Here is a 27,036-nt window from a genome sequence, read left to right as displayed (position 1 = left end):
CTACTACGACTACCACTATCACCACTACTATTACTATTACTACTACTACTATTACTATTACTACTACCACCATCACCACTACTATTACTACTACGACTACCACTATCACCACTACTATTACTATTACTACTACTACTATTACTATTACTACTACCACCATCACCACTACTATTACTACTACGACTACCACTATCACCACTACTATTACTACTACTACTAAAACTATTACTACTACCACCATCACCACTACTATTACTACTACGACTACCACTATCACCACTACTATTACTACTACTACTACGACTACCACTATCACCACTACTATTACTACTAAAACTATTGCTACTACCACCATCACCACTACTATTACTACTACTACTACGACTACCACTATCACCACTACTATTACTACTAAAACTATTACTACTACCACTATTACTACCACTATCACCACTACTATTACTACTAAAACTATTACTACTACCACTATTACTACCACTATCACCACTACTATTACTACTAAAACTATTACTACTACCACTATTACTACCACTATCACCACTACTATTACTACTACTACTACGACTACCACCATCACCACTACTATTACTACTACTAGTACTACTACTACTACTAAAGCTATTACTGCTACCACCATCACCAATACTATTACTACTAGTGCTACTAAAGCTATTACTACTACCACCACAACCACTGCTATTACTACTACTACTACTACTATTACTACCACTATCACCACTACTGTTACTACTACTACTACTACTACTACTACTACTACTACTAGAGCTATTACTACTACTACCATCACCACTACTATTACTACCACTATCACCACTACTGTTACTACTACTACTACTACTACTACTACTACTACTACTAGAGCTATTACTACTACTACCATCACCACTACTATTACTACTACTATTGCTAACACTGAAACTATTACTACAACCACCACCACTACTATTACTACTTCTGCCATCACCACCATCCCTACTACTGCTACCACTACATCTAAAACTATTACTGCTACTTCTACTACTACTAAAACTACTACTTCAACCACTACTCCTACAAGTACTTTTAATACTACTGACGGTACTACTACTAATATCTTTACTACCACTGTTAATACTACTACAATACCACCACTACCTTTTCTTTGTCTGTTGCTGCTCTTCTTGCTTTTTCTGCTGAGTCTTCACAACGTGCGCGTGCACACGGATATTTTGCTAGTCGGAACATTACAATATAACAAAGAGCCTTTCTTATAAGTAGGTTTAATTTGAGAGATGAAATCCAGCCATACATATGATATTAATCCGAAACTGGATGCCACGTAGTGATGATTGGACCAAGCATTGAAGATACAATTCCATCCCAGTAATTTATGAGCGAGATTCAATTGGACGGCCACAAAATCACTAAATCATGCGTCTCTGCCACTTGGCCCGGCTCATGCTGTCAGCTAATCTTGGCAACACAGCATCGTGGATGGAAAGAAAAACACCATGCGTAAGGCTGGCAGAGCCGATCTCGTAAACAAACGCGTCTAGAAAGTCAATAAACGAATAAAGGCAGTCATGATATGCAGCAAATTGTTTGCAAAGGCTAACGCTGATTTACATTAGATTTTATAATGCTTTCTAATCAGGAACACCGCGCACTCTTTGTCCTACTCACAGTATTGAGAACGAATCTGTTTCTGGATTGATTCTGTTACGCCGCTATCAAAATCATAGGGCTATAGACGTCACAGTTTCCACTGTTTACACATTTTACAGTACATCCTGTAACACATGGCGCACGTTTTTTTTTTAAGCACTCATTTAGAATGTTATATAACATTTGAGGTTAGCTGCATATGTTTGGAACGAATTGTTCTGCTGCTCTCAATGTCATTTCCTCTCTATGATCAGATAAATTCACACTAAAGTCAAGGACACTAATGCAGTTTTTTTTTTTTTTTACTCCATCTCTGATCTTTACACTGCCTGGAAGTTATTAATTCTTCACTTCGACTCCCTTTTCTGTTCAGTTGTGTGTCCAAAACTCATGAAAATCTAAGGCATTTTATCTAATACGTACTAAAAGGAAAGCCATGGATATGTCTTCGTTTTAATTTCTGCTGTGGTAAGCTGTAAAAGCTGAAGAAGTGGACAGAAGTAAGTCTTATCTGTTGTTCCGTGATAAGACACAACTGATAAGCCACCAGGCCAGGTTAAGCTGAGCCACTGACATGTTTGTAGATTATTTAATATTAGATAGTAAAAGGTGTTATGCAATAGTCATGCGCCCCTCTCTACTTTTACTGAGGACATGTTGAAATGTTGAGTTTACAAAACAAAATTTGTGAATGTTGCCTTTTTTGTGCAGTTGCTTATAATTTGATTTTTGCTTTAGCTATATTACTCCAAATGGCTTTTTATTAGTTGGCATAAACTTGTTACCTGCTGCCATTTATACTCATGTATTTATTATTAAAATATTGTTGCTGTTAATTATATTTCTTTTTCTGCTACAGTTATGGGGGGAATATTATTTATAATCACAGAGGATAGGTTGTCTGGGTCTTCTCAGGTTTTTTTTTGCTCATATCGTCTCAGGAAGAATTTTCTTGCCACCATAACCTCTGGATAAATTTCAAATGCATAATTTATTTCCTGAATTTATGTATTTCTGTAAAACTGCTTTGTCCATCGCTTTTTTTTTTTTTTTTTTTTACCTGACAACGTCCACTGCTTTTAGTACTACTACTAATACTTTTATTGTCACTATAACTACTATTACTTCTACTAATTTTGGTACTACTACTACACCTACTATTAGTGCTATTAACAGTACTAATATAATATTGTTGTTACTGGAGCTAATACTACTATTAATGCTGCTATTAATACAGCTGCTACTACTACTATTGCTAGCACACTTAAGAATATAGTGGCCCCCATTGACTGCTTAAGCATCAGCCTGTAGGAGCGATCGTTTAATGCAATGGCCTTTCCCCATAAGGTTTCTTACTTGATGTACTTTAGAAGCATTAAATACACAGCTGCAAAGTAATGTCTTATGCCTTAACCTTTTGGATGACCTAAACCGCCTCTCTTTGATGTTCTTTAGTCGAAGTGTTAAAAACTTTGCAGAGAAACCTCTCCGAGGCCTGCTCAGTGTAGAGTTGTGGCTTTGCCTCTCTTGACCCAGTAACCGTGAGCTGCTTTGCTTCCCTTGTCAAATACGCAACGGAGCGATGTTTATTCTCTGTGATGCTTTTATAGAGAAGGGACAGGATAAGTACACACATCTGGTACGGATGTCATGTTTGCGTTGTCCCAGAGGCCTCCTGTCCATAATTATCATGCCTGTTGCCTTGATGGCTGTCAGGCAGGTAGAGTGTCCTCCATCCCTAAGACTGCATCAGTCTCAGACATAATAAGGAACCTGGTGCTGGATTACCCGTTGTTAACTGGAGCTGCGTGTACTTTGACAAATCTCGTCAACTACGTTTGTGTTTTTTTTTTTTTTTTTTTTTTTTTTTTCTATTTGTTATTTTTTGCAGATGCCCGGCTTAGTGTCATGCGCCAGCGGTCTAATAGTGATTGGGATCCTTACTCTCTCCTGCATCCACATAAACTCCGAGATCTTGAGCAATGAAGGTAAGAAAGGCCGGACGCTGCACATAAATGCCTTGCTATTGATGGAAAAATGTTGTTTACAGTTTTCTGGCTTTGCTTACCTTAAGCACCTGGACGTCTTATAAATAAATCTTCATAGTAAATTCTGCCAGAGCATAACCATGTCTCTAGCTTTTGATCAAACTCAAAGGATTGATATCAGCCAAGACAAGGAAAAAAAAAAATCCTTTAAAAAATGTAACCGAATCCCAAACCTGAGGCCCATCTATGTCGTGTTTTGCACAAACAATACACATCTGTTGTAAGTATCCAAGCTGAGAGCAATTCCCCATGCATCGTTTATGGCTCATGCAAAGAGTTCAAGCTGTGTTTGTGTGTGTGTGTGTGTGTGTGTGTGTGTGTGTGTATATGTAAATGGCAGTATTCCTGCTGGCCCAATGAGGAGAAATGTGAGAAATGTGGTGGGCTTTTAAATGATATGCTTCTGCCAATATTCTCTGAAAGCAGACATTGAGCACGACCATTTCTGGAGTACAGTTAGACCCAGGGTGTTGGAGGCCAGCCACTCCTCAGAGTGCATATGTGCGTATTTGCTTCTTTGTCCAGCACTTGGCACTAAATGCCTGTTATTCCATCCTTGATATAAATCCTGTGGGCTGAAGGGGCAGTAAAGGAGGGTAACATAAACAGTCTCAGCCTCTTCCAGAGTGGAGTTACAGTCTTCATGACCATATGATAGTCGATTTGCTCATTTAGGGCAAAGAGGAGCTATTACATACCGCATGCTTTTCAAATGATCTGATCCACATGGGTAATATAAGAGGATCAGTTCCATGGAAGATGAATACATTTTATTCTGTCAGTGTTCTTCGTCTGCAAAAATTGATGTTAGATAGAAGATTTGAATCTTGAAGATACACAGTGTGTTTTGATAATCATACATTCTTGTAGTTAATTATAGTAAAATAAACAGCTGTGACTTTAAAGCACGTTTTATTATTACATTATTTCTCTTCCTTGCTCATATTCACTTCCCTGTGCTAATCTAGAATATGTAACATCTAATTTAATAATGTGTATTTTGTGTAGTTTCAGACGTACAGTTTGGCGCTCTGGGCTCCACCGTGACGCTGAGCTGCAGAGGCTCTCACCCAGGGTATGTTCCCATGTCACACTCTGTAGCAGCTACGTGACACAGCTCAGTCAAGCCTTCCAGTAAACACTGATAACTTCATGCTTCACACCCTGCTAGCTAAACACACAGGCCAAGCTACTGCAGCCCAATCACACTGAATCCCTTCACACTGACTCCCCAGACTCTGAAACTGGCCACAGACAGCCACGGCTTGGACCAAATCAATATTCTCAGTCAATACCTATAATGTCCACGGGAATACTGCGCGGGTTACTGGGGTTGTGCTAATTTGCCCAGGATAGGACAGCATAAGTGAAGTGATTGAGGGATTGATTGTGAGTTTTGGCAGGTCTGTGGTGGTATGGAAACACAACGGGAGCTCAGGGAGGGCAAGGCAGACTTCCTCCTTAGACGGCACTCTGACTCTCACCAACACCACACTCAGCATGGAGGGTAACTACAGCTGTCACGAGCCCAGGGGCGGAGTCTTACTGCAGAGCATCACACTACGGCTGGGCTGTGAGTGAACGCCGCACTTCACACGCAACATAACACCTCAGCCTTTCTTAGAAGAATTACATTATTTAATCTGATCTCAACCCAGGCAAAATGTCAGCTGGTAAAAGGTACATTTCATGTGTTTTTGATGTTCAGAAATTTTTCTTTGTTTAAAATGAATGTTTGCAGACAAATATTCAATTTTATATACAGCTCTGGAAAAAAAAAATAAGACCACTGCCCAATCTCCAGATTTGAACTTTTGGAATGTCATCAAGAGGAAGATGGATGGTCACAAACCATCAAGCAAAACTGAGCTGTTTGCTTTTTTGCAAAAAGAGTGGTATAAAGTTCCCCAACAGCAATGTGGAGAGCATGGAGCCAAAACGCATGCAAATCGGGGTTATTCCACCAAATACTGATCTCTTAATGTTATTTAGCCAAAGCATTAACACAATTTGTTTACAAAATATTTGCATTTTGTTTTATTTGAATTATTAAAGCTCTGCATGATCTCTGGTTATTTTGATGTGTTGTCATTTCCTTCAAATATACAATCTAAATAACAATAGTTATATTTTGAATTTAGGAGAAATATTGTCACAAAAAATGAAACAAAACTGTTCATCTCACCAATACATGCACCTGGAAGAAAAAAACATAAGAAACTGATTATTTTGCAGTGGTCTCTTATTTTTTTTTTATATATATATATATATATAAAAAATCTATTTTTATAAATATAATGTATAAAGCTTCTAAACCAAAGGTAGATGATGTATATTTTTGGCACTGTGTGTTTGATTTATTTTCAATTTATTATTAGAATCAGAATCAGGCCAAGTACTGTTTACATGTACAAGGAATTAGTGTATTAGTGCACAATAAAAAAAAATAAACATATGAAAAATGTGTAGATAAATATATACACTGTGTAATAGTGCAGTATTATAATGTATAAACAGTGCAAAAGATTAAATTAGCAATGTTACAGTCAGTGCAGATGGAACCATTAATTGTGACCATTAGTGACCAGTGCAAAGACTCACAGTTTGAGGTAGGAAGGTAAGATAGAGGTGCAGGTGCAGTATTGCTGTCTGTGCATAATTGTGATGCATATGAACACATTAAAAATGCAACGCATTATTATTGTTTTTCTGCACCTCAGTTTGCATTTTTGACAGTACTATATATATGTACAGTATATTATACGTTTTTTTTTTTTTTTTCATTTTTATTGTTGTATATCAGGCTTTACTGGTGGCCGTAGTTTAATAGTCAGGAAAAGCCTTGGTGAAAAAGGAAGCACTTCAGCAATGTCCTGCTCAAACTGTGGGCCGAGGCCCCGGGAGACAATAAGTGTGTGGTGGTAAAACTCAAAACACTTCCTGTCACAGGAAATCACTACACAGCACAGTACTCCAGCTTCCTGTTAGGAAGGGCGAGATCATCCACATGCAAGCTCACACGAGTTGAGTTGTGTGCCCTGCTCGCAAGAATTTACCAAGAAATCCGCCTGCTGTGATGTCTCTGGGGATCATGTGGACGTTCTGCACGTGATTGACTGACCTCTTGCTTGTGTCTTGTAGATGCCCCAGAATATGTGAGTGTTTCCTGTAAATTGCCAAGTCACTTCAAAATGATGTGTACGTGGACACAACTAGTGAGGACACACTTACCCACCAAGTACATCTCTTCCTACAGGTGGGGTCACGTGAAAAAACTCAGTCAAAAACAATACAATATGCTCAGGATGTAGTGCTGTCAGTGTACGGTATATTTAATTCTTGCCACTTGTGGTGTGTATCTAATGTTGCGTTTTCTCTCAGAGCGGATAACGAGCCGTCAGAGCCCTGTGAGCAAGAGTCGATGGATGTGAACAAGTGCACCATCAGCGACCCTAAGTTCTGGGCCAGCAAACACCTGGTGACCATCACGGAAGTGAATCCGCTCGGCTCCAGATCCACCGTTGCTTATGTGGATGTCAACAAGAATTGTAAGCAAAATGAACTGCCATTACTGAACACATTAATTAACCCGATGTGAAGGTATTAATATGTTGCAAGCAACGTTTTTATATAACAAACAAAATCAACATTTTCATTAGCATCAGTGTTCATTCCATCAACATGTACTTTAATTTTGTGGTTGTTACGAGTAGACATTCAGAACCAAGGCTTGGTTTTGTGTCTCTGTGTGCGTGTAGTAAAGCCTGACGCTCCTGAGGAGCTGATCTGCCAGCAAGTGAATGGCGAGCCCACGCAGCTGTTCGTACGGTGGAAGCCGCCCGACTCGTGGCCCTCGGACGCATCCGTCGCCTTTCCACTGAAGTTCGAGCTGCAGTACAAACCCGTCGGCTCCAAATTCTGGTCCAAGGTGAGATTTTAAATGGCGACTCGTCCACTTTTCCATCTAATTAACAATAAAACAAAGAAAAACATTAAGACATACTTTGTCTCGAAAATGCAAATGTTCTGATTTGTTAACGAAGCTTTTACTGTATTACATACGACTAAAGAGCACCAGAGGAGGCAGTATAACGTGGCAGCAGCTCTGCGCTCACACTCTCTTATCACACTATGACGTGCAGCGTCCTCCAACATGTCTCTCTCTCTCCACCTCCTCCTCTCACACTCTCTTATCACACCTCCAAAACATCTTTCCTAATTTCTCTCTCTCTCTCTTTCCCCCTCTCCTTCATTTAGACAGCTTGACCTTTCAGAAGCATACCAGATCTTCTTGTATTTCTCTGCTGATTATAAGCTTCTGGGTTTTTTTTTGTTTTTTTTCTCAGCAGTAATAGGTCTGGTCTTTGCCTAACTGGACATGAGAATAACACTGAGAGAGGGGAGGAGGGCTAGTTCATGTCAGGGTGAACTACTGTTAATGTTCATTTACTGCCACTGACAATTAAACATTGGCATGAAATATGAAACGTTTGCACTTGAAAGGCAGCACTTCTTCCAGCTGAGGGTTTTGTAGTTATGAAAACAAGCAAGTTTAAATAGACTAAATAAATACTCATTAAATACTCATTAAACCTTAAGTTCTACACACACTTATGAGTGAATTCAGCATTGAATGATGTCAACAACACTTGTCAAGAAATGACTCTTTTTTTGTTCTTGTTGTTGCTTTAATGCTCCAGTTCAGGAGGTGTGTGTGTGTGTGTGTGTGTGTGTGTGTATAAATCCAGTTTAAATCCGGAAAATAAGAAGCAACCAGTCTTGTTCGCCCTGATTTGAAGCATTTTGAGCAGCTGGAGCGCAGAAGTTGGTGTATGTCAAAACAGGGATCAGAAAAGAATTATTTTGGTCTGGGATCTGAAATGTGAACAGAGCTCTAACATGAAGTGACTTGCAGGAATTAGGAAATTGGTGTCTGGGTCATTACTGTAATCTTATCCTGTAAGCAGTTCCTTGAACTATAGCAGGTTAAGTAGCAGTAGCTTTTCACTCCCAAACACACACAATATGTGAGCAAAGGAGTCATGACATCATAACTAAGAAATTGAATGTATTGTGCAGTTATTAATGTGCAGTCTGAATTTGTTAATATCTGAGTATGTTACACTGTGTGTGTGTGTGTGTGTGTACAGATGGAGACTGAGGACACAAGTTTGGTAATCATGGATGCCCTGATGGGTCACTTACACTACATCAGAGTACGAGCCCAGGACGCTTTCATTAACCACAGCCAGTGGAGTGAATGGAGTCAGGTGGTGCAGGCCCAGCCCTGGAGCGGTGAGCTACACACATACACAGAGATACTGAAACTCACACACTCAAATAGAGAGAGGCAGGCAGACAGACAGAAAAATACATTCACATACCGAGACATACATAGACACACACAGATACAGGGGAGAGTTTAGGATGTCAGACTACTGATTGGAAAAATGTGTGTTCAAAATCCCCCACTGCCAGGCTGCTACCTGGGGCCCTTGAGCAAGGCCTTTAGCTCTAAACTGCTCAGATGTATAAACAAGATGGCTGTAGGTTGCTCTGGATGCCAATGCCATAAAGGTCAAATGTAAATAATAATACACAGATCTGGAAACACACCCAGACAAATGCACAAAAGCTAAGAAACAAGACACAAACTCAAGGGACACAAGGAAAGACTTACAGATACATACACTCAGACAGGGAAATACACAAAGACAGACGGACAGATACACATAGGCCAAGACACAAGGACAGACACAGAAAACTACAGAGGCCTAGGTGCACTCAGAGACAGAAATAAACACGGAGACAGAGATTCACACAAATGGACATAGACTGGTTGGACACGCGCACATACTGAAGACACTGCAATATTATTTGTTTTTCTTCTCACCTAATGTAATCTTTGTTATTCAGTAAACCACCACTGACAGACACACGATTACTCGGACAAGTCCACTTCATGTAACTGCTGGATTTTTGACACAGCGCCCTCTTTTGGCCGATTGCGTTTCTTTGTTAAGTCTTGTTATGACAAATGGATTTCTCCCATTTCAAAGCATCCGAATGCTGTTTATAGCTTCCTGCTGAGGCATGATTCACTTAGACACTGCAGCAAATTAAGGGGTTGTGTGGTTAAAATAATAATGGAAAATGAATATGTTTTTAGGGGAAAAAAAAAATCGTAAAGCTTATTCTAATTTGTAACAGATTCCTAACTCCTTAAAGTCAGAACTGTATATAAACCCCAGACCAGCGTGTAAAGTACAGTGGGAATAAAACTGCAAATCCGGTTCATGGGCATCATCTGAGAATCGTGTGATTGAAGCCTAGGACTTACAAATAAAAACCCTTTATAGCGATAATACGTAAAGCTCATAGAAACAAGCATCTGTGATTTTGACCCTTCCATCTTTCTCATTTAGTGTCAACTTTTCTATTTCAGACCCCTCCATGATACCCGAAGTCACCACAGATCATATTTTCGAGATAATCTTCCCGTCCACGTTTCCGGTGAAGGCAACAGCGACTGCAGGTACATTATTGGTATTTTCATCACAAGAATTACAGAGAGAGATTCAGGAAAAAAAAAGCCGAAAGTACATACTCACTCCTTTTTCAGCCCCTTTTTTTTCCATCCATGAAAGCCTTGAGGATTTGGCAGTAGAAGAGAGCACAAGTCAAGCTCAGATCGAACACGCGTTGTTAGATGTCTTTGAGATCTCATCCAGATGCTTTTTTAGGTTTTATCCAGATGTGTCTGGCCTTTGGTGTTTTGGAGGCTGGGTTTCCTCTACTCTTACTCATATCGTGCACCAATCACAACACAGATCAGCCTTCATAAAGCAGGCCATGTGGCAGGCGCCGCCGTGACTCACTCAGCCTTAATGAGCTAATCGTTTCCAGATTTCAAATGTTCTCATTCAGCTAGCACACACTGCAGTGCTCATGGAGTTACAACAGACCTCCCCAATCAGAATGAAACTTTTGTCTGAGAAACCTGGAAGGTTTTGTGTTTGGTTTTATATGTAACCAGAACCTTCATTTTCCCCTGAAGTTTATCACAACCTACGCACAGGTTCCATGCACTCCATTATTCATATGCCATCACTGTTGAATTCTCTAATTAAAAAAGATGTTGATTGATTTTCTATAACAGCAGCTCTGAGGTTTGCATTTGTGCAATTTCATTCTATTCTGTTATCATTTCTGTTGTAACAGCTCGTTTATTATTGAAGAAAAACATAATTAGGGTTAAGTTTATTTAAAGGAGATGATTGACTCTTACGGATGGAGTCATGTGAAAGGTACTGTATAAGGACAGAAGACTTTGCACTTTCCAGGTTCTCAAGAACATCACAATGGTTCCTTGGTCTGCAATAGAGAAAAAAATGAAGCTGAGGAGAGAACAACTCTTCTTTTCCTTCATTTATTTATTTATTTATTTATAAAAGATGTTCCTTTTTGAGTCTCTCAGGGTGTCTTTCTTATATTGTCACAGAGTTTTTTCTTGTCTGACTTGCTTTAGGGATCAATTTACATTTTATAATTTATATCCTGAATTTTTTGTTCAAAGTGCTATACAAAGAAAATTGAGCTGAAGTGAATTTTTTATTTCGGCTATAACAAAAGTAATAGGAGGAACGAACTTGTTCAGCATTAAAATGTAGCTATAAACTGATAAATAGTGTTCAGATAAACATTGTAACCACGGGTACATGAGCTTACATGTTGTATTCCTCGATGTTAATTTTGTAATGGAAATAAATAGCATTGTTCGTGTTAAATATCATGGTGGATTCATTATAACAATTATTTTTTATTGCTATTTGATAACTAAAAATGAGCGATATTAAGTCTTTTTGTTTCTCAGATCCATCATTTGAAGAAAATGGAAGTCAGGTCCTGATCGTCCTTGGCCTGTTGGCAGCAGTAATGGTGGTGGTCGTGTTTACTATCACAGTCCTACTATGGTGAGAGCCAACTTTAATCACTTGAGTAAGCTGCTGCATATGGGATAGGAGGCAGAGGCTGGGAACATGAACAAAACATGAGTGTATTATAAACATTATAGGAATTTCTAGGGCTGTTTTTGTTTTGGCTTGAAAACATTTCTTGTAACGAGCGCTGTGTTTCAAATCGAATCTAAATGTTTCTCAATATGTGGACAGTTTTGTGTGAGTTTCTCAGCTAGGGGATGTAAATGGCTAAAAGCCAATGACTTTCCTGAGGGAGAAGGAGTGTGTCTGTGAAAACTCTACAGCTTTCAGTCTTTCACGGAGCTAGCTGACACACACTCTTTTGGCACGAAAAAAAGTAGTTTTTCCATCCGTCACGCGTCCAGAAGCAGAGGTTTATACAGTATTTGAGCTGCTTTTGGTTCCTAATGAAAGCTGGCGCTGTAAGGAAGTATTAGTAGGTTAGGGGCGGAGCAAGCAGTGCTGTTTTTTTACCTGATTGGTTCTCCTCACATCATGTTTGTGCCTTCTAATGCAGCACTATATTATTATATTTCATAATCTGTACCAGAATAAATAATGCTTTCTGCAACAAAAATATACAGTCACTCACTTCAGTAAGCATTTCATCATGCTCAGGGTCACAGTGGAGCAGAAGTGTTTTCCTGATCGGACGCTAATCCATCTCAGGCACCGTTTACACACTCATTCACACTTCACATTCACAGTTTAGCTATAGCCAATCCCATCAACCAGGAGGAAACTGGAGAACCTTGAGGAAAATATGTGGTGTAAAATTGACACTAGATTTTTAGTGGTCTATTAACATCCTTTGTAATATTTATTTTTGTTTCATCGCATTTTCATCAACCATAAGTTTGAAATGTGAACCAGTCTCGCTTTCACTGTGACCTTTCCTGTTGTCTCTTAAGATTTTGGAAAATGAATTTCTACTGTTTCCTGCTAGAGCCAGTTCTTTGTTTTAAAAAATATTCTTAGTGAAAGACTTGACATTGACGTTAGCCAGTTAGCTTCAATGACTAGCTGTATTGTTTTCTTTAGAAATTTATGTAAAGGCTCAAGCAGCACTGCAATATGTTGGATTTGTGAAGTAGAGAACAAACTTTTCAGCTAAGACACGTACACAGATCAGGCATAACATTATGACCACCTGCCTAATATTGTGTTGGCCCCCCCTTTTTCTGCCAAAACAGCCCTGACCTGTCGAGGCATGAACTCCACTAGATCCCTGAAGGTGTGCTGTGGTATCTGGCACCAAGATGTTAGCAGCAGATCCTTTAAGTCATGTAAGTTTCGAGGCGGGGCCTCCATGGAGGCCCTACCTCGCAACTTACAGGACTTACTTAAAGGATACTTTTGATAGATACCACTGCAGACCGGGAACACCCCACAAGAGCTGCAATTTTGGAGATGCTCTGATCCAGTGGTCTAGCCATCACAATTTGGCCCTTCATCAAACTCACTCAAATCCTTACGGTTGCCCATTTTTCCTGCTTCTAACACATCAACATTGAGGACAAAATGTTCACTTGCTGCCTAATATATCCCACCCACTAACAGGTGAGGAGATGAAGTGAATAACACTGATTATCTCATCTGTCAGTGGTCATAATGCCTGATGAACAACTAAAGTCCTAACAAATAAGCACTGACTCGCTGTCAAAATAATTTTTATATATTATATTTATATATTTAATTTATTTCTTTTAATAAATAAAGATTATGCTTGATGAAACACACAAACTTCAACATTGTGCTTCTTTCTTTGCAGTATGAGAAACAGAAGGCGGGGCAATGTGACAAAACATGAATTAACCTCAATGGTGAAGATGAAGTCCTTGCTAATCTAAAGTGAGTTGCATGAGCTCTCTTTCTATTCAACTCAGAAAAGTTTACAGAGTGATGTGTGTCAGTGTGTGTGCATGTATTTAGCCTCTGGTGGGGACCAAAAAGTCCTCAGAATGATAGGGTAGTGTCAGTCAGTTGGTCCTCATTAAAAAAAATAAATAAATAAAATGTCTATTTATATTTTGTACGATTTGAAAAATACAAAGAGCTGAAATGTTTACTTTTGGTTACTGAGGTTATGGTTGGGGTAATCATGATGTCGGTGCAAGATAAAAAATGTGTGTGTGTGTGTGTGTGTGTATAGGCACACGCTTTTGCATTCCTGAGGCTTTTTTAATGTGTCATCAAGGCAGGAAAGCTAGTTGCACACTTTTTTTTTGGCCATGAAGGACAAGTACATTTTATGAGCATAGCTGCAGCTACATATTTAATTTTGTGCACTCCAGTAGGTCTAATTTTAAAATAATTTATGCAGTAATACTGTATATTCTATACATAATCACTGAAATAATTACGAATTCCTCCTAATTATATTTGTCCAATCTGTTTTTTGTTTTTTTTCCGCAGATGTTCAGGTTGGCCTCGTCTTTTTCAGCCCTCATAGGGCTTCATCATAGGGAGTCATGGCCACTGCCACTGCAGCGCTAATGTCCGCACTACAATACCCGGTTTCACTTTCCTCCTATCGCTGCTTGGGGAATTGGCTCCTTTCAGCGGAGTTCTGAGTCCCATAAACTGTGAACCTTTCCAGCTCTACCCTTCTAATGTAGCACAACTTAACACAGAACAGTTACTGGCTTTCATTGTTTGACGCGCAAGGCAAATTTTGCCAGCTTCAGACCAGGACATTTTCAACTGAATGGATCTGCACTTATCTGTCGCTTCAGTTTTTCCATGCAGACTCATGCCATTTGGCTGCAGTGACACTTGGAACGCTGTGAAGAAAGAAAATATAAGCAGTCGTGGGCCATGTTTTGGGCATTAAGAATAAAGTTGGCATTCTCTACATTTCAATGCAAGGGACAGAGCTCCCGAAACCTGAACATAGCTGCTACACACGGACGAGAGACATTCTGCAGCCCGTCGATTGGGGAAAGCCGAGGAGTTTGTATTCTGTTCACATTGAGAAGAAGATTTCTGCCTCACTTCACTTCTTCAGCCTTTAAAGCCTTATCGTTTTAAAGAAAGGAAAAAAAAAACAGGTCGGAGCATCTGCAAATAATCACAGGCTTGATTTGGACCCAAACTTGCCTCTTGATGCATAATGACTTCAGTAAAAATGAATCTCTCAGTGTCGTAGGCAGGGCCAATAATAACCATCCTCTAGACCTCTAAGGCAGTAAGTTGGCATCCTACAGATCACACAAAAATATTGGCGCTCTAAATCGGTCTGGTTAATTGTTTTTCTTACCTCAACAATTATAAATGCTTTGGGAAAAGTGAAAATGCGCTTTCACTGAGCGTTCAAACAGAAAGTGAACTTGGCCTTATACTAACACACCCACTCAGGACATAACCACAGCCAGAGCAGAACCAGCTTCTAGAGAGTCAGTGGACTGCGCTGTACTGTACATTTCGCTATTATCCATGGAAATGTCTTAAGCTGGACGTCTGCTGATGGTTTGCTTGGACGCTGATTAGCATTAGCATGAACTAAGGCAGCAGGATCAGTGTTTTCTATCCCGTGTTCATTACCTTTCAAGCTCCGGGACAAATTTAGATTCAAATCTATTTCATGCAAATTACTTCTGATATGGTCAACTGGCAAATCAACTGGTACCAGTAGGTTTAGTGTGGAGCAGTGCTCTGGCTCAGGTTGGGTGTGTTGCCCTCTTCACAAATTCAGTGTCCATCTGCCTGTCTTTTTCATTTAATAACAGGATATATCTCCGCCCTGGACATATCAGTACCCTGGGTGTCCGGGATGAGAAAAGTTTGTTTGTTTGTTTGTTTGCTTTATTACTATATTTTTTTTTTATTCCTAGGATGGATGAGTAGGTTCAACAACCAAAAGAAAAAAAACTTAACTTCCTTGACCTTTTGACAAGTTTTCATTTGGTACAAATATGTCAGCATCCCACTGCCTGCTGCTCTACACACACCAGCCGAGGCGTGATCTGGCGGTTGTTACTAGGCAGATTAAATAGTGCAAACGGGTGAGAGGTTATCATTTTTCAGAACCAGGAACATGCAGGTATGTGAAAACACTGCCGAGCCGAAAAAAAAAGCTAGCACAATACATGTAACAGCCTGCAGTTAACCACATTATGAGCTGTTAGTGTGAAGCCAGGGTCGGTCTATTTATCGACTATATCCATCACACACACTTGTCCATTAATCCAGTTTAATATCCTGTGAAGGTGCTTTCCAGTTTCCATTTAAAACACACACAAACACACACACACACACACACACACACACGTGTCTACTACTTTGGCCTGACTCCTTGTTTGCCTTAACACGGGCACACTGGCTTTATTTGCACAGGATGACAAAAAATTTCACAGCAGTTCCCGACTGGTTCTTTCCCCACCATGCCTTAAAAAAGACTTTCTGAATTCAAGCTAATGCATATTCCCGATATTGATTCTGTATCAAAGCTTATCTTTACAGTTTTATTAATATAGATTTAGGTATATAATTCTATAAAAAATCTCTATCGAATATATGGATTTGTTTTTACCATTTCCAGTGTCATAAAGCTTAAACAGTGCATGTGTGCTTTCTGTGTCGCTTCCTTTATGTGTATCCTCCATAAGCACAAATATACTTACAGATTTCACTGTACAGATTCAATATTGTGATGTTATCAAATGAAATATTTTCTATGTAAAGTGTGTGTTTTATTTCCTGTCAGGCATCTTATTTAACATCACCCTTTGTAAGGCTTTAGAAGCGACATGCATGCAATCTCCTGAGTAGTTTCCAATGAATTGTTTTATGATTGCTGGACATTCCTGTGGAACACTGAAACACCACGGTGCAGAGACATCATCGGTTACGTCCAGGACAGCGGTGGCTCGGTGGTTAGTTATTGATAGGGAAAATAGCGAGTTAAGGTCTGGTGTTTAGGAATACTCTAAGTCTCCTTCACATTTCCTCTGATCAATTCCCAGGTCATGGGATAAAGAACGTCTTTCGTTAGAGACACGTCAGCTCTGAGGAGAGAGTATTTCTCTCAGTGAAGACGCTGTCTCACTCGTTTCTGTCTCAGTTGTAAGTCGCTTTGGATAAAAACCTCAAGCAAATGAGTAAATGTAAATACGCAGGTGCTTCCTACTATGTTTAAGCATGAGCTGTGAATTCTTCATCTCCACAAAAGAGAGACTGACATGCAAAATGGACACGCTTAAAGAAAGAATGTTTTTGAATACAAGACACACAACACAGCTTACATGCTCTGTCCCAATGACTGTTTTGTTGAGAAAAACTGATCATCATAATATAATCTCATTCACCGAATCGCCAATTTTGTAGAATAACGCGTTTATTAGGTTTTGATTATGTGGAGCATCCACCAGATTAATCCTTATAGTAACAAGTGAGAGTCTTTATAGAAACCTGAGATTTGAATTACAGACAGCAGAGCCGTCAGAGCTTTTAACACCCCAGCTTGTTTAGAAGCCGGTCTCAGCGTACAGTTCTGGGATTTGATCTCACATTGTTCTGATCCTTACCCACTGAGCCACCATGTCCTGTGAGCTGAATGAGAAGTCGGACGATAAGCGGGATGTTCGATCATTAACATTAACTCTGTGTGTGTTGTCTGCAGTCCTACGCTCGACCACAGACTGTGCACACGGGACTTTAAAGTCACACTTCAAATCACCGAGCTTGGCTTAGGCAGCAAAACATTTGAGCGAGAAGCGAGAGAGTGAAAAGCGTGGAAAGGGAGCAAGGATGTGTTAATTTAGATGGAAAGCATTCGGCATCTACAATCTAGCCTGATAGAAAAATGATGTTGAGCTGAACTTATAGCTCTCTACAGGAATGTGGAAAGAAATCCTGTGTGTCTCTTTAGTTTATGAATTAAATTAATTTCAGGTGAGGAATGAGGAGATGCACTGAATCAAATCACTGTGTTATCTACACAGTTATAAGTTGGATGGATCTTAGACACCAGTTACATTTCTGGCATTCAGCAGATGCCTTTATCCAAAGACTAAAGACGCTTTTATCTCATTGAGCAATTGAGGGATGAAGGGCCTTGCTTAGGGGCCCAGCAAGTGGCAGCTTGGTGGAACTGGGATTCGAACTCACAATCTTCTGATCAATAGTCCAACACCTTCACCACTAAGTGACCACATCCCCAGATGATGCAGTGGTTGGATTCTGAATCTTCACATATTAATAAAGTTTAGTGAATAAAATAATGAATGCTTAATGGAAAATAATAATAATAATTCAAATACATACATACATATATATATATATATATATTATGTATGTATGTATGTATTTGAATATATATATATATATATATATATATATATATATATAAATAAAATCATAATCTCACCTTCCCATCTAAGACCTTTTCATCTGCTATTCTATTAAATATAGCAGTAGTAGCTCAGTGGTTTAGATGTTGGACTACTGATCATAAGCACTGCCACTCAAGGTCCTTAAGTGCTCAGTTGTATAAATGTAAGTTGCTGCCAAATACCGTAAATATAAAACCCACTCTGGTGTGCTATTCAGCCTACAAGGTGGAATCTGACACTGTGTGGTGTGTCTGGATGCAGAGGGAAAACTCACACACAACGTAGCTGTTGCTCTGGAACAACAGAACCTCGACTCGTCTCTCGCTCTCCAAACACGGATCAGGACGCTGAAGCCACACGCATGTTTTGACTTGATTTGAAGCGTGACTTTAGATCTCCTTTTGGCGCCTGACACCGTTTCCGTTGGGGTTGGTGCTTCTCTGTCAATCGAAAAACATACAAATTAAGTGACTCTAAACTGCGTCAAATCATTTCAGTTGGCCTCCTTACGGAAAGTGTCCCTTAGTGTTGTTACCTTCTAATGTTCTGTCTTTAAGTGGTTTTAGTTTCGTGTTATGGCCTGCTTTGTGTGTGATGACATGATAAACTCTTTAAGCGGGGGTGGTGAAAACAAAGATAACGAGAAATGTATGTATAGTATATTCTGCTTTTTGTGTGTGTACAATATAAGCTGGTTTTAATACTCTTTGGTTCATATTCTTGTGAAATAAAAGTTATTTTATCACAGTTTGGTCCTCTTGCGATTAAGACATCAACACAAATCCACATTAGGCATCCATGTGAAATAGCATTTATGTGATTTTCTGCAACAGCAGGTCTGATATTATTTCCATCTGCATGGAAAAATCACAGGTTTATATTAATGCGCTGTTTCTAATAAACAAATCGTTGACATGGACTTGTACAGCCAATGTTTCACAGATTCACATTTAAAAAAAAGAAAAGGTGTTGTGGTGACGTTCGCTGCGAGAAAGATGTTTATTTAACAGCTTTGGATGGAGTCTTGAGTGTCAGCGCAATGTATCAGAGGTAAAAGCTGTACTTTTAGTCATTTTGTATGTTTCCAAAATAGGAAAGTTTTCAGGATTTTGAGCTTCACTGTTTCTCAGTAACATGAGAGGGCATGACTATTTATGTTTGTTCTAAACTTAGAAATAACATTAATTGTACCTATAAATGGAAAAAAATATGCAATGACTTGTGCTTTAATGAATACGAAGTTGTTTGATTTGACATTTTTAGAAAATAACCTGACTTCATTATAAAATAACAGCAGGTCCAGTCATGTTTTATTCCATACTTGGTAATCCTGGACTATTACTGTAACCCTAAAACAGAACAAAGTTGCATTAAGACATTTCCACAAATGATTTTATCCTTCATGTGTTCAGCTGAATTAAGCATCTCTCATCAGAAAACTGATGCCACATTCAAAAAGCGTAGCAAAAGAAAAATCCTTATCTTTGTCTTAGCCTGACTGCCGACCTGCTTGGAGAGAAGCCCATCGGACACGCTTCAGCCGACGAGGAAATACTTCAATCATGACGCTCACGTTGTACCGCATCCAGGAAAAGTTTACCCACTAGCTAACAATCAGGTTAATTTACAAACAACACACGGGTTTAAACACTGCTGCTATTTGACCAAACTAGGTAAATAAATTCCATTTGAACACACCGATCGTAAATGTTTGACCTTGGCAGCGTCACTCCGGCATAAACATGTAGTTTTTATTGTACTGGGACGGTGTCCACGGTACACAAAATCCTATTTCACTGTAGTGACTTAGGGTTAGAGAAAGGTGAGGCTTGATGTTTCTGCTTGTTAAGAGCATAGTGGCTTCCTTGTGATAATGCGGCTAATGACTTGGACAAAACACCCTCTGGAATGTTCCTCAAATTTAATCCTGAAATAAATCTGGCACACAGTGTTCACCAAACCAAAAGTGCACATGTTCACCTGACATGATGGCCCTGACGGGCTGAAGTCATGCAAGCACTGTGATCGGCTCGAATCCGGGAGAGGACATGTCTTTCAAGCGATAATAAATTAAGACAATTACTTAACAGGATATCAACAAATGACAAAAAGACGTTAACACAATTCATAAATAAAAAGTGCAAAATAAAACCATCTGTACGGTCACACAGCGGCAATAGAGTGGTACGCGAACATTAAAAACATATTTGTAGTGCACTGATGCCCCCTGCTGGACGAAATAGAAACTTACTAATCCCTTTAGTTCTTATTTCTATCCATGTCTGAGGAAAAGAAGTCTTGATTCCTGGGTTCTGCGACGTGTAGAGCAATGAGGAAGAAATGTCCGGCCCTGTTTTCATCCAGCAGAATCTACACTGCTGCTGTGAGAACAGAGAGTATATTCACATGATTGACAGTTGAAGGAATTCAGTGAATACAAACATAAGAATCAAGTGTGACACAAACTCTGGTATAAATCAGACAAGATAAGGTAGTGGATTAATCGAGTTCCTCAAAATTTAAGAACAGACAATCATTTTTCACTTATTTTCCTATAAAGTAACAGTGTAGCTAGTTATTTACAGTAATAGTCAACGTCCTATAGTATAGACTGGGGGAAAAAAATAAACCCTCATTCATTTCTTTTCTTTAATCCTGTCTCATCGCTCACTTCTTTGCTGATTTGTCATCTCAGATTACACCCTAAATATGAAGTGAACTACTACCATTGATGGGATTTTTACTGTGATATAAGCTTGTATGTGAAAGGAATAAAGAGAATACAAGCACTTTGCGGCTAATAATCCACAAAACCCAGTTTTCCAGTTCAGTAGACTCATGGAGACGAGCTATGTGGTCTGGAAATAATTAGACAGAGATGATTTTAGTTGTTTTGGCTTTGGGCTACAGCACAGCACACTGGATCTGAAACAAAGCATTGATTATGAGGATGAACAGCTTTGTTTCGAGCGTATGCAGGAGCTGCTGTCTAATAATCTATTACCTATCTTAACTTTCACATCATAATTAATCATGGTTTATGAGCCTTTTCTTCTTTTTAAATATTTATGCAAATAGACGCAAAAATGTGTTGGTGCTCCACCCACAACCTACAGCATGTCTGGACACTTTTCTAGCCGCAAGGGAAAAGGCTTTGACATGAAAAAAATCAATGATTTAAGACTAAAAACCTCACAGCAGATCGTTGTGACTAATCGAAAAATGCTCATGAGGGCTGACGTACTGATTGGTCATTTTCAGTGTCGGAGTAAGACACGGCCTCCGCGTGCGAAAGGATGAGGATTTCGGCTCTCTTAGCAAAAGCTAGAAATTTGGCATGGAGGTCAACAGATCCACTGCAAAATACTACCAGCCCTCATGAGCCCCACAAGTAGTAGTCATATTTTAAAGCATTCACAATAACAGTATTGTTGATTCTCCTAACGTATTTGATCGGTAATGGGAACATGTGCATGGTTCTGTTACCATCAAGCTGCTCTGCATCTAATACTCTCTAATCAGACTGGTGAACACTTCTTGGAACAGATTCACTTTCACCTAAAGCAACGTTTCTCACTCAAGCCTTACACACAAAGCAACATATTCATATGTAAGCGTTAGCAAATTTGTTAAATTATCTGAAGTGTTCAGGTCAGAAGGTTGTCTGTATGTTTTGATCACTGATGGCGGAATCTGTACTATCCTGATGTCTACTACAGCATCGTTGTTCTTCCCTGAACACGGGACAATGTTCAGAGGAACCGTGTGGCCCAAAATTTTGCTCTTTACCCCAACAACCTGGACATGTATGTTGTTTGATCTCTGCTTGGGGTTAGAGGTTAATGCTGCTAACAGATGATGGAAGCTTAGGGTGTTAGCACAGTGCAACCTGGAGGATTTCAGTTTGGGGTTAAAGCACCTTCTCTCTAGCAAATCAGTCGCCCTTGAAAATGGCTTTCCTGATAAAACAAAAAAATAAGAATATGATGATGAAAATATCACAGACAAGAGGGCTTGGTATGGCAGAGATTCCTTCAAAAAGAGAGCTTTTGTCTCTTTTGTGATTAGAAATTGTTTAAATATTCCAGTTCCAATTAGAGCAGTTAGTAAACCCTGATAGCAAAGTGACACCTGATGAGCTGGTTAAATTACGTAAAGGGACAAGAAGGACTTGCAGTTGTAAGTGAGGTGCTGCTGAACTCCAGACGTTCAGGTCACACAACTGCAGTGCAAAGATTTCCTTGGAGAGGATCGGAGAACAGTAATTCTTTATCGCACATCATGGACAGATCAGACGTCGATGGCCACGCCGTGCTTGGTAGAGATCATGTCTCTGGTGCCGGTTAGGTACATGAGCACAGAACAGAGGTGGGGGAGGGTTGCCGTGATGGTGACGTACAGCCAGTAGGAGATTGGTGGTGTGTTGGCGAAGGGCCACAGCCACAAGCCGTGGCGCACTCCGTCTCTTATGTGGTGTGATGCCAGAGAGATGAAGAGCAGCCAAGGTAGCGAACACCATGAGTCCTTCAGCCTGCACGCCCACATGAGCAGCCGCAGCGAGAAGCAGAGCACCGGGACCAACGTGGAGCAGTGCAGCGGAGGACGCCGGGGCAGGTTCAGTGCCGCCTAACACACACAGGACAAAATGCACACACACACACTGTAAAAGCAGAGTCCTTGAAAGCTGAGTGACTCTATAAATCACAACACCCTGGAGCAGATTGACTGGGTTAAGGTTAAGACATCAAGCAGTTTTATTACAGACAGCACTGCCTCTTTCCTCTGTAAATATCTCACACAGCCTTGAGGTGAGCTTGGTTCGCTGAAAATCAAATAATACTGTAAGAAATAGGCAGGATGGAACTACACTTACAGGAATGGGAAAACCTGCACGCCTGCTGATTCACGCAATTACCAACTCAAATAAAACTCTTTACAACCGTGCTGAGCAGAAAAGCATTTCAGAATATACAGCAGACAACCAAATCATCTTCCAATCCTTTCAGCCGAGAACATGAATCAGAGGCTACACTGGGCACTGCTCAACCAAACTGGACAAGTGAAGATTGAGAAAATTGTCATCTGTCCAGCATCGGTGAGCCTGTGCCCACTGTAGCTTCAGATTCATTGTTCTTGGCTGATAGAAATAAAACCCAATGTGGTTACAGGCCTCAAAAATCTCCTTCTGTTAACTGAAAAGACTTGCAGCTCCATTAAAGTGATTATCTGGCTTCAAAGCTACATGACAGTACATTTATTATTCTGTACTACTAACACGATTTCCATTATTCAAGAAAATTTAAGTGGCTGTTACAATGTCACACGTCTCTTTGGTTTGATCGGAGAAGCCGCTAGCCGATGTGACAGCATGCTAATTTAAAAAATGAATAAGCGCTGTGTCCACAAATCACTGCGTCCCCCCACAAATCCTTCAGCCAAATTCATTTACATTTACAGCATATATAACCTGATCATAATAATTGTCACTCACCGTTTGATGTAAAAGCAGACTAAAGCTTGTTTATCACATTATGTCTGGTAATGCAATTCTATGATATCTTAAAGGCTTTAGATTTTAATTAATTGCATTATCACATGGTTTACCGAATGAAGCAAGCAACTGCAGGTAAGCACAGGCATCCTCAAACTCAGAGTGAAAATACTTACTTGAAGTGACAGTGATCCGGCCATGTAGAAATGGTCCAGGTCGACGGCGGAGGCGAGGAAACCAGCCAGCAACACTTCATAAAAGTCACTCTTTTTCCTCAGGCCAATGACGATGGCCCAAGACCAGAGTGCGATCACGGCATGGACTGAGTTGTCCAGCACGGCCCTGAGCCATGTGTGCTGCTGGATAAACAGCGAGCTCAGAACGGAGTCGGCTAGAAGGCAGAAGGCTCCGAGTCCAGCGCTGGCCAGCAGAGATGCTGTGCTGAACGTCTGGAGCAGCGCCTGAGCCTTCTCCGTCTCTACGGCCGAGTTCAACGGTACGGCCATGGAGTCCGACCTCGAGCGCAAACCCCTCATCCTCTGCCTCGGCCACACCGGGGCTCAGACACCACTTCCACTGCTGATGAGAAAACAAACACAAAAAGTATTAATCATCATATATAGGACGTATTCCTGCCTCATTTCCGGGATTCCCGAGAAAGACACCGGACAGCTTCTAATGTCGCTACGCTAATCTTTTGTTTTTCTGTATTTCTTATGGATTTCTTATGTCAATCAAAATGGCAGCGATCCACTTGCATGGGTATGACTGACGGAGAAGCTAAAGGGGGTGCCGACCTAATGGAGCCGATTCAGTTCACCACGAGCGACGCTGTGCTCTAAAAATACATTCAAGTTCTGACAGACTGAAAGAACTCAACAGCCCACGACTGATGGAGTCACGCTCGACAGCTGTGAGCATAAGAGCCTCTGAATCATGCCAGAGAAAGAGATTATTTCCTACAGCCATTTCCTCCAGAGCTCTTTTCGCTAAGGAAATGCTCGGTCCTGGTAGAAGCCGAGCTTTAAAAGCGCACCCTCGAGGCTGATTAAGCCTACTGAATCCACGGGAGCTGATGTGACTATGATAAGATGGACGTATGAGCGGAGATGTGCTGCGTACAGCGAATGTGCGATGAATCAGAAAGGGATGAGGCTGCGGTGATACAGTCATCATCGTATCATATCACAAGCTTATGTAAACTTTAGAAATCCAGGCATCTTAGCAACACTCTGGCTCTCATTCTAAATACACTCAGCTGGAAATGCATCAAGTGCCGTCGACTCCAAAAGTATTGGCACCTTTAAGGTTCAACATTTTCATCACTCTTTTTTTTTTTTTTTTAATTCCCCCCAGATTTTTGGATAAACTGCATCTATAGCATGTCTTCATCGTCAGTATCCTCTCGCAACCGCCGCATCATCTGGGACTTTGAAAAGGCTCACATTCGGCCCACTTGGTGCAAAGATTTTATGTCAAATATCCCCAAGTGGCATTTTTTCATAATATATACACAACCTATATATACCTTTATAAACCTTCTCTTACACTGTATTTTTTTCCTCAAAATATCCTCATTATTTCTTCGATATTTATAACGCTAGTTGATCTGGCAATCGTGAAATTTTACACGTTCATTACTATCCATGATTAGAAGGATATTATACATGTTCATACAAAAAAAAAGGACATACTGTACTGTTGTCAAACAACCTTCTGTAAACATCTTTCTCAAGAGCACCTTCACAGTGAACTATTTTATATTTTTCATTCATTTTTTTTTTACTAGTCTGTAGATTAGATTAGAATACTTAAACAAATAATTAAAAAAAAAAAGTAGCCCCAAAAAATAAATACATGGTTATGCGTCAAAAGTATTGGCACCCTTACATTTCATAGTAAATGCGACCTGCCTTTGTCAACAAATCAGATCATTCTGACTTTATTTTCGAAATCGGACCACGTCCACTGCAATTGTTTCTGGGTGTTAATAAATTAATAAACTGATTTTTGATTAATACAAGCTGTATTTGAATCTAAATGTGTGTAAAAGCATGAAGCTATTTAACCTGCGAGGTGGTTACTAACCTGTACACTTCCCTACTACACAGTATACATACATACATAACCTGCATACTACTTTACTACACTATCTAGTACGGTAGTATGTATTCAGTCCTTGACGCTACCCAGCTAGAGAAGACACCTGCTGTAAAATACACGTTGTCTTTTTTTTAAAAAAAACAACAACAACAGAATAATAAAACTGCTATGGTATATTTTAATCATTTCGAGCCATTAGAACTGTCAGGTGTTTTTAGCAACACGAAACGAAATCGATGCTAAGCGCTGCTTTATTACGGCTAGCTTAGGCGGCTAACTAGCTAACGCCGCCAACAGTACCCTCTAGGCAGCGTCCCTCTCGTTTAATGTCACCGGTGTTAAATACACGGAGTGGTTAAATAAAAATCTGGAAAAGAAATATATGATGAAATACCGTAGAGTCACAACATTTCTAGCCGCTCCGGCGACTTTCCTCCTGCCGTGTAGCTTCTTGTGTGTGTTTACAGCGAGTACATATTCGCCTCACATCTCTCCGGCAAAGCGTGTGGGCGGGGCGTTGGAATCATGAGCTCTGATTGGTCTAAAGATCCACGGAAGTATGTTATTTTTTATTTATTTATTTTGCTTAAAATATTTATTTCCATCACATATAAGTACAAACAGATATAAAACAATGTCACAGTTATACAACAAAACATAAAATGAACATAAGCATAAATATGAAACAAAACATATATATATATATATATATATATATATATATATATATACTATATTGCCAAAAGTATTCGCTCACCCATCCAAATAATCAGAATCAGGTGTTCCAATCACTTCCATGGCCACAGGTGTATAAAATCAAGCACCTAGGCATGCAGACTGTTTTTACAAACATTTGTGAAAGAATGGGTCGCTCTCAGGAGCTCAGTGAATTCCAGCGTGGAACTGTGATAGGATGCCACCTGTGCAACAAATCCAGTCATGAAATTTCCTCGCTCCTAAATATTCCACAGTCAACTGTCAGCTGTATTATAAGAACGTGGAAGTGTTTGGGAACGACAGCAACTCAGCCACGAAGTGGTAGGCCACGTAAACTGACGGAGCGGGGTCAGCGGATGCTGAGGCGCATAGTGCGAAGAGGTCGCCAACTTTCTGCAGAGTCAATCGCTACAGACCTCCAAACTTCATGTGGCCTTCAGATTAGCTCAAGAACAGTGCGCAGAGAGCTTCATGGAATGGGTTTCCATGGCCGAGCAGCTGCATCCAAGCCATACATCACCAAGTGCAATGCAAAGCATCGGATGCAGTGGTGTAAAGCACGCCGCCACTGGACTCTAGAGCAGTGGAGACGCGTTCTCTGGAGTGACGAATCGCGCTTCTCCATCTGGCAATCTGATGGACGAGTCTGGGTTTGGCGGTTGCCAGGAGAACGGTACTTG

The 27,036-nt window shown here is 40.1% G+C and overlaps 2 protein-coding genes and 1 long non-coding RNA gene across 5 annotated transcripts in view; 1 reads left to right on the top strand and 2 right to left on the bottom strand.

The window, feature by feature from the left end:
• The window catches only part of il11ra (interleukin 11 receptor, alpha), a 36,619-nt gene extending 17,827 nt beyond the window's left edge, over positions 1-18,792 (top strand). Inside the window, exons 2-12 of the mRNA XM_058412487.1 lie at positions 3,578-3,674; positions 4,743-4,809; positions 5,138-5,307; positions 6,876-6,990; positions 7,116-7,282; positions 7,493-7,662; positions 8,885-9,029; positions 10,180-10,269; positions 11,608-11,707; positions 13,485-13,564; positions 14,129-18,792. Of these exons, the coding sequence (XP_058268470.1) occupies positions 3,578-3,674; positions 4,743-4,809; positions 5,138-5,307; positions 6,876-6,990; positions 7,116-7,282; positions 7,493-7,662; positions 8,885-9,029; positions 10,180-10,269; positions 11,608-11,707; positions 13,485-13,563 (1,200 nt within the window). The 3' untranslated portion in view covers position 13,564; positions 14,129-18,792. The remainder of the gene's footprint in view (positions 1-3,577; positions 3,675-4,742; positions 4,810-5,137; positions 5,308-6,875; positions 6,991-7,115; positions 7,283-7,492; positions 7,663-8,884; positions 9,030-10,179; positions 10,270-11,607; positions 11,708-13,484; positions 13,565-14,128) is intronic.
• Positions 7,559-11,611, bottom strand: LOC131367205 (uncharacterized). Of its 3 annotated transcripts, none has more exons than XR_009206899.1 (3): positions 10,342-11,611; positions 8,940-9,034; positions 7,559-7,698 (listed from the first exon to the last, which is right to left on the bottom strand). It is a non-coding gene; the product is annotated as an uncharacterized LOC131367205 (long non-coding RNA). The 3 variants fall into 3 exon arrangements; XR_009206900.1 differs by having other exon boundaries at positions 10,346-11,611; XR_009206898.1 differs by lacking the exon at positions 10,342-11,611 and adding an exon at positions 9,628-10,185.
• A 463-nt stretch (positions 18,793-19,255) lies between the features above and the next one.
• On the bottom strand, positions 19,256-26,162 carry tmem267 (transmembrane protein 267). Its single transcript, XM_058412488.1, has 3 exons — positions 26,034-26,162; positions 23,713-24,115; positions 19,256-22,671 (listed from the first exon to the last, which is right to left on the bottom strand). Exons 2-3 carry the CDS (start codon positions 24,070-24,072, stop codon positions 22,336-22,338), a joined length of 696 nt encoding a protein of 231 aa, XP_058268471.1. The 5' UTR covers positions 24,073-24,115; positions 26,034-26,162; the 3' UTR covers positions 19,256-22,335.
• Between the last annotated feature and the right edge of the window lie 874 nt (positions 26,163-27,036).

This window comes from Hemibagrus wyckioides, linkage group LG16 (genome assembly GCF_019097595.1).
Source record: "Hemibagrus wyckioides isolate EC202008001 linkage group LG16, SWU_Hwy_1.0, whole genome shotgun sequence".
Lineage (NCBI taxonomy): Eukaryota > Metazoa > Chordata > Actinopteri > Siluriformes > Bagridae > Hemibagrus > Hemibagrus wyckioides.
Note: the sequence above shows the minus strand (reverse complement) of the source record. Positions and strands in the feature narration are given on the sequence as shown.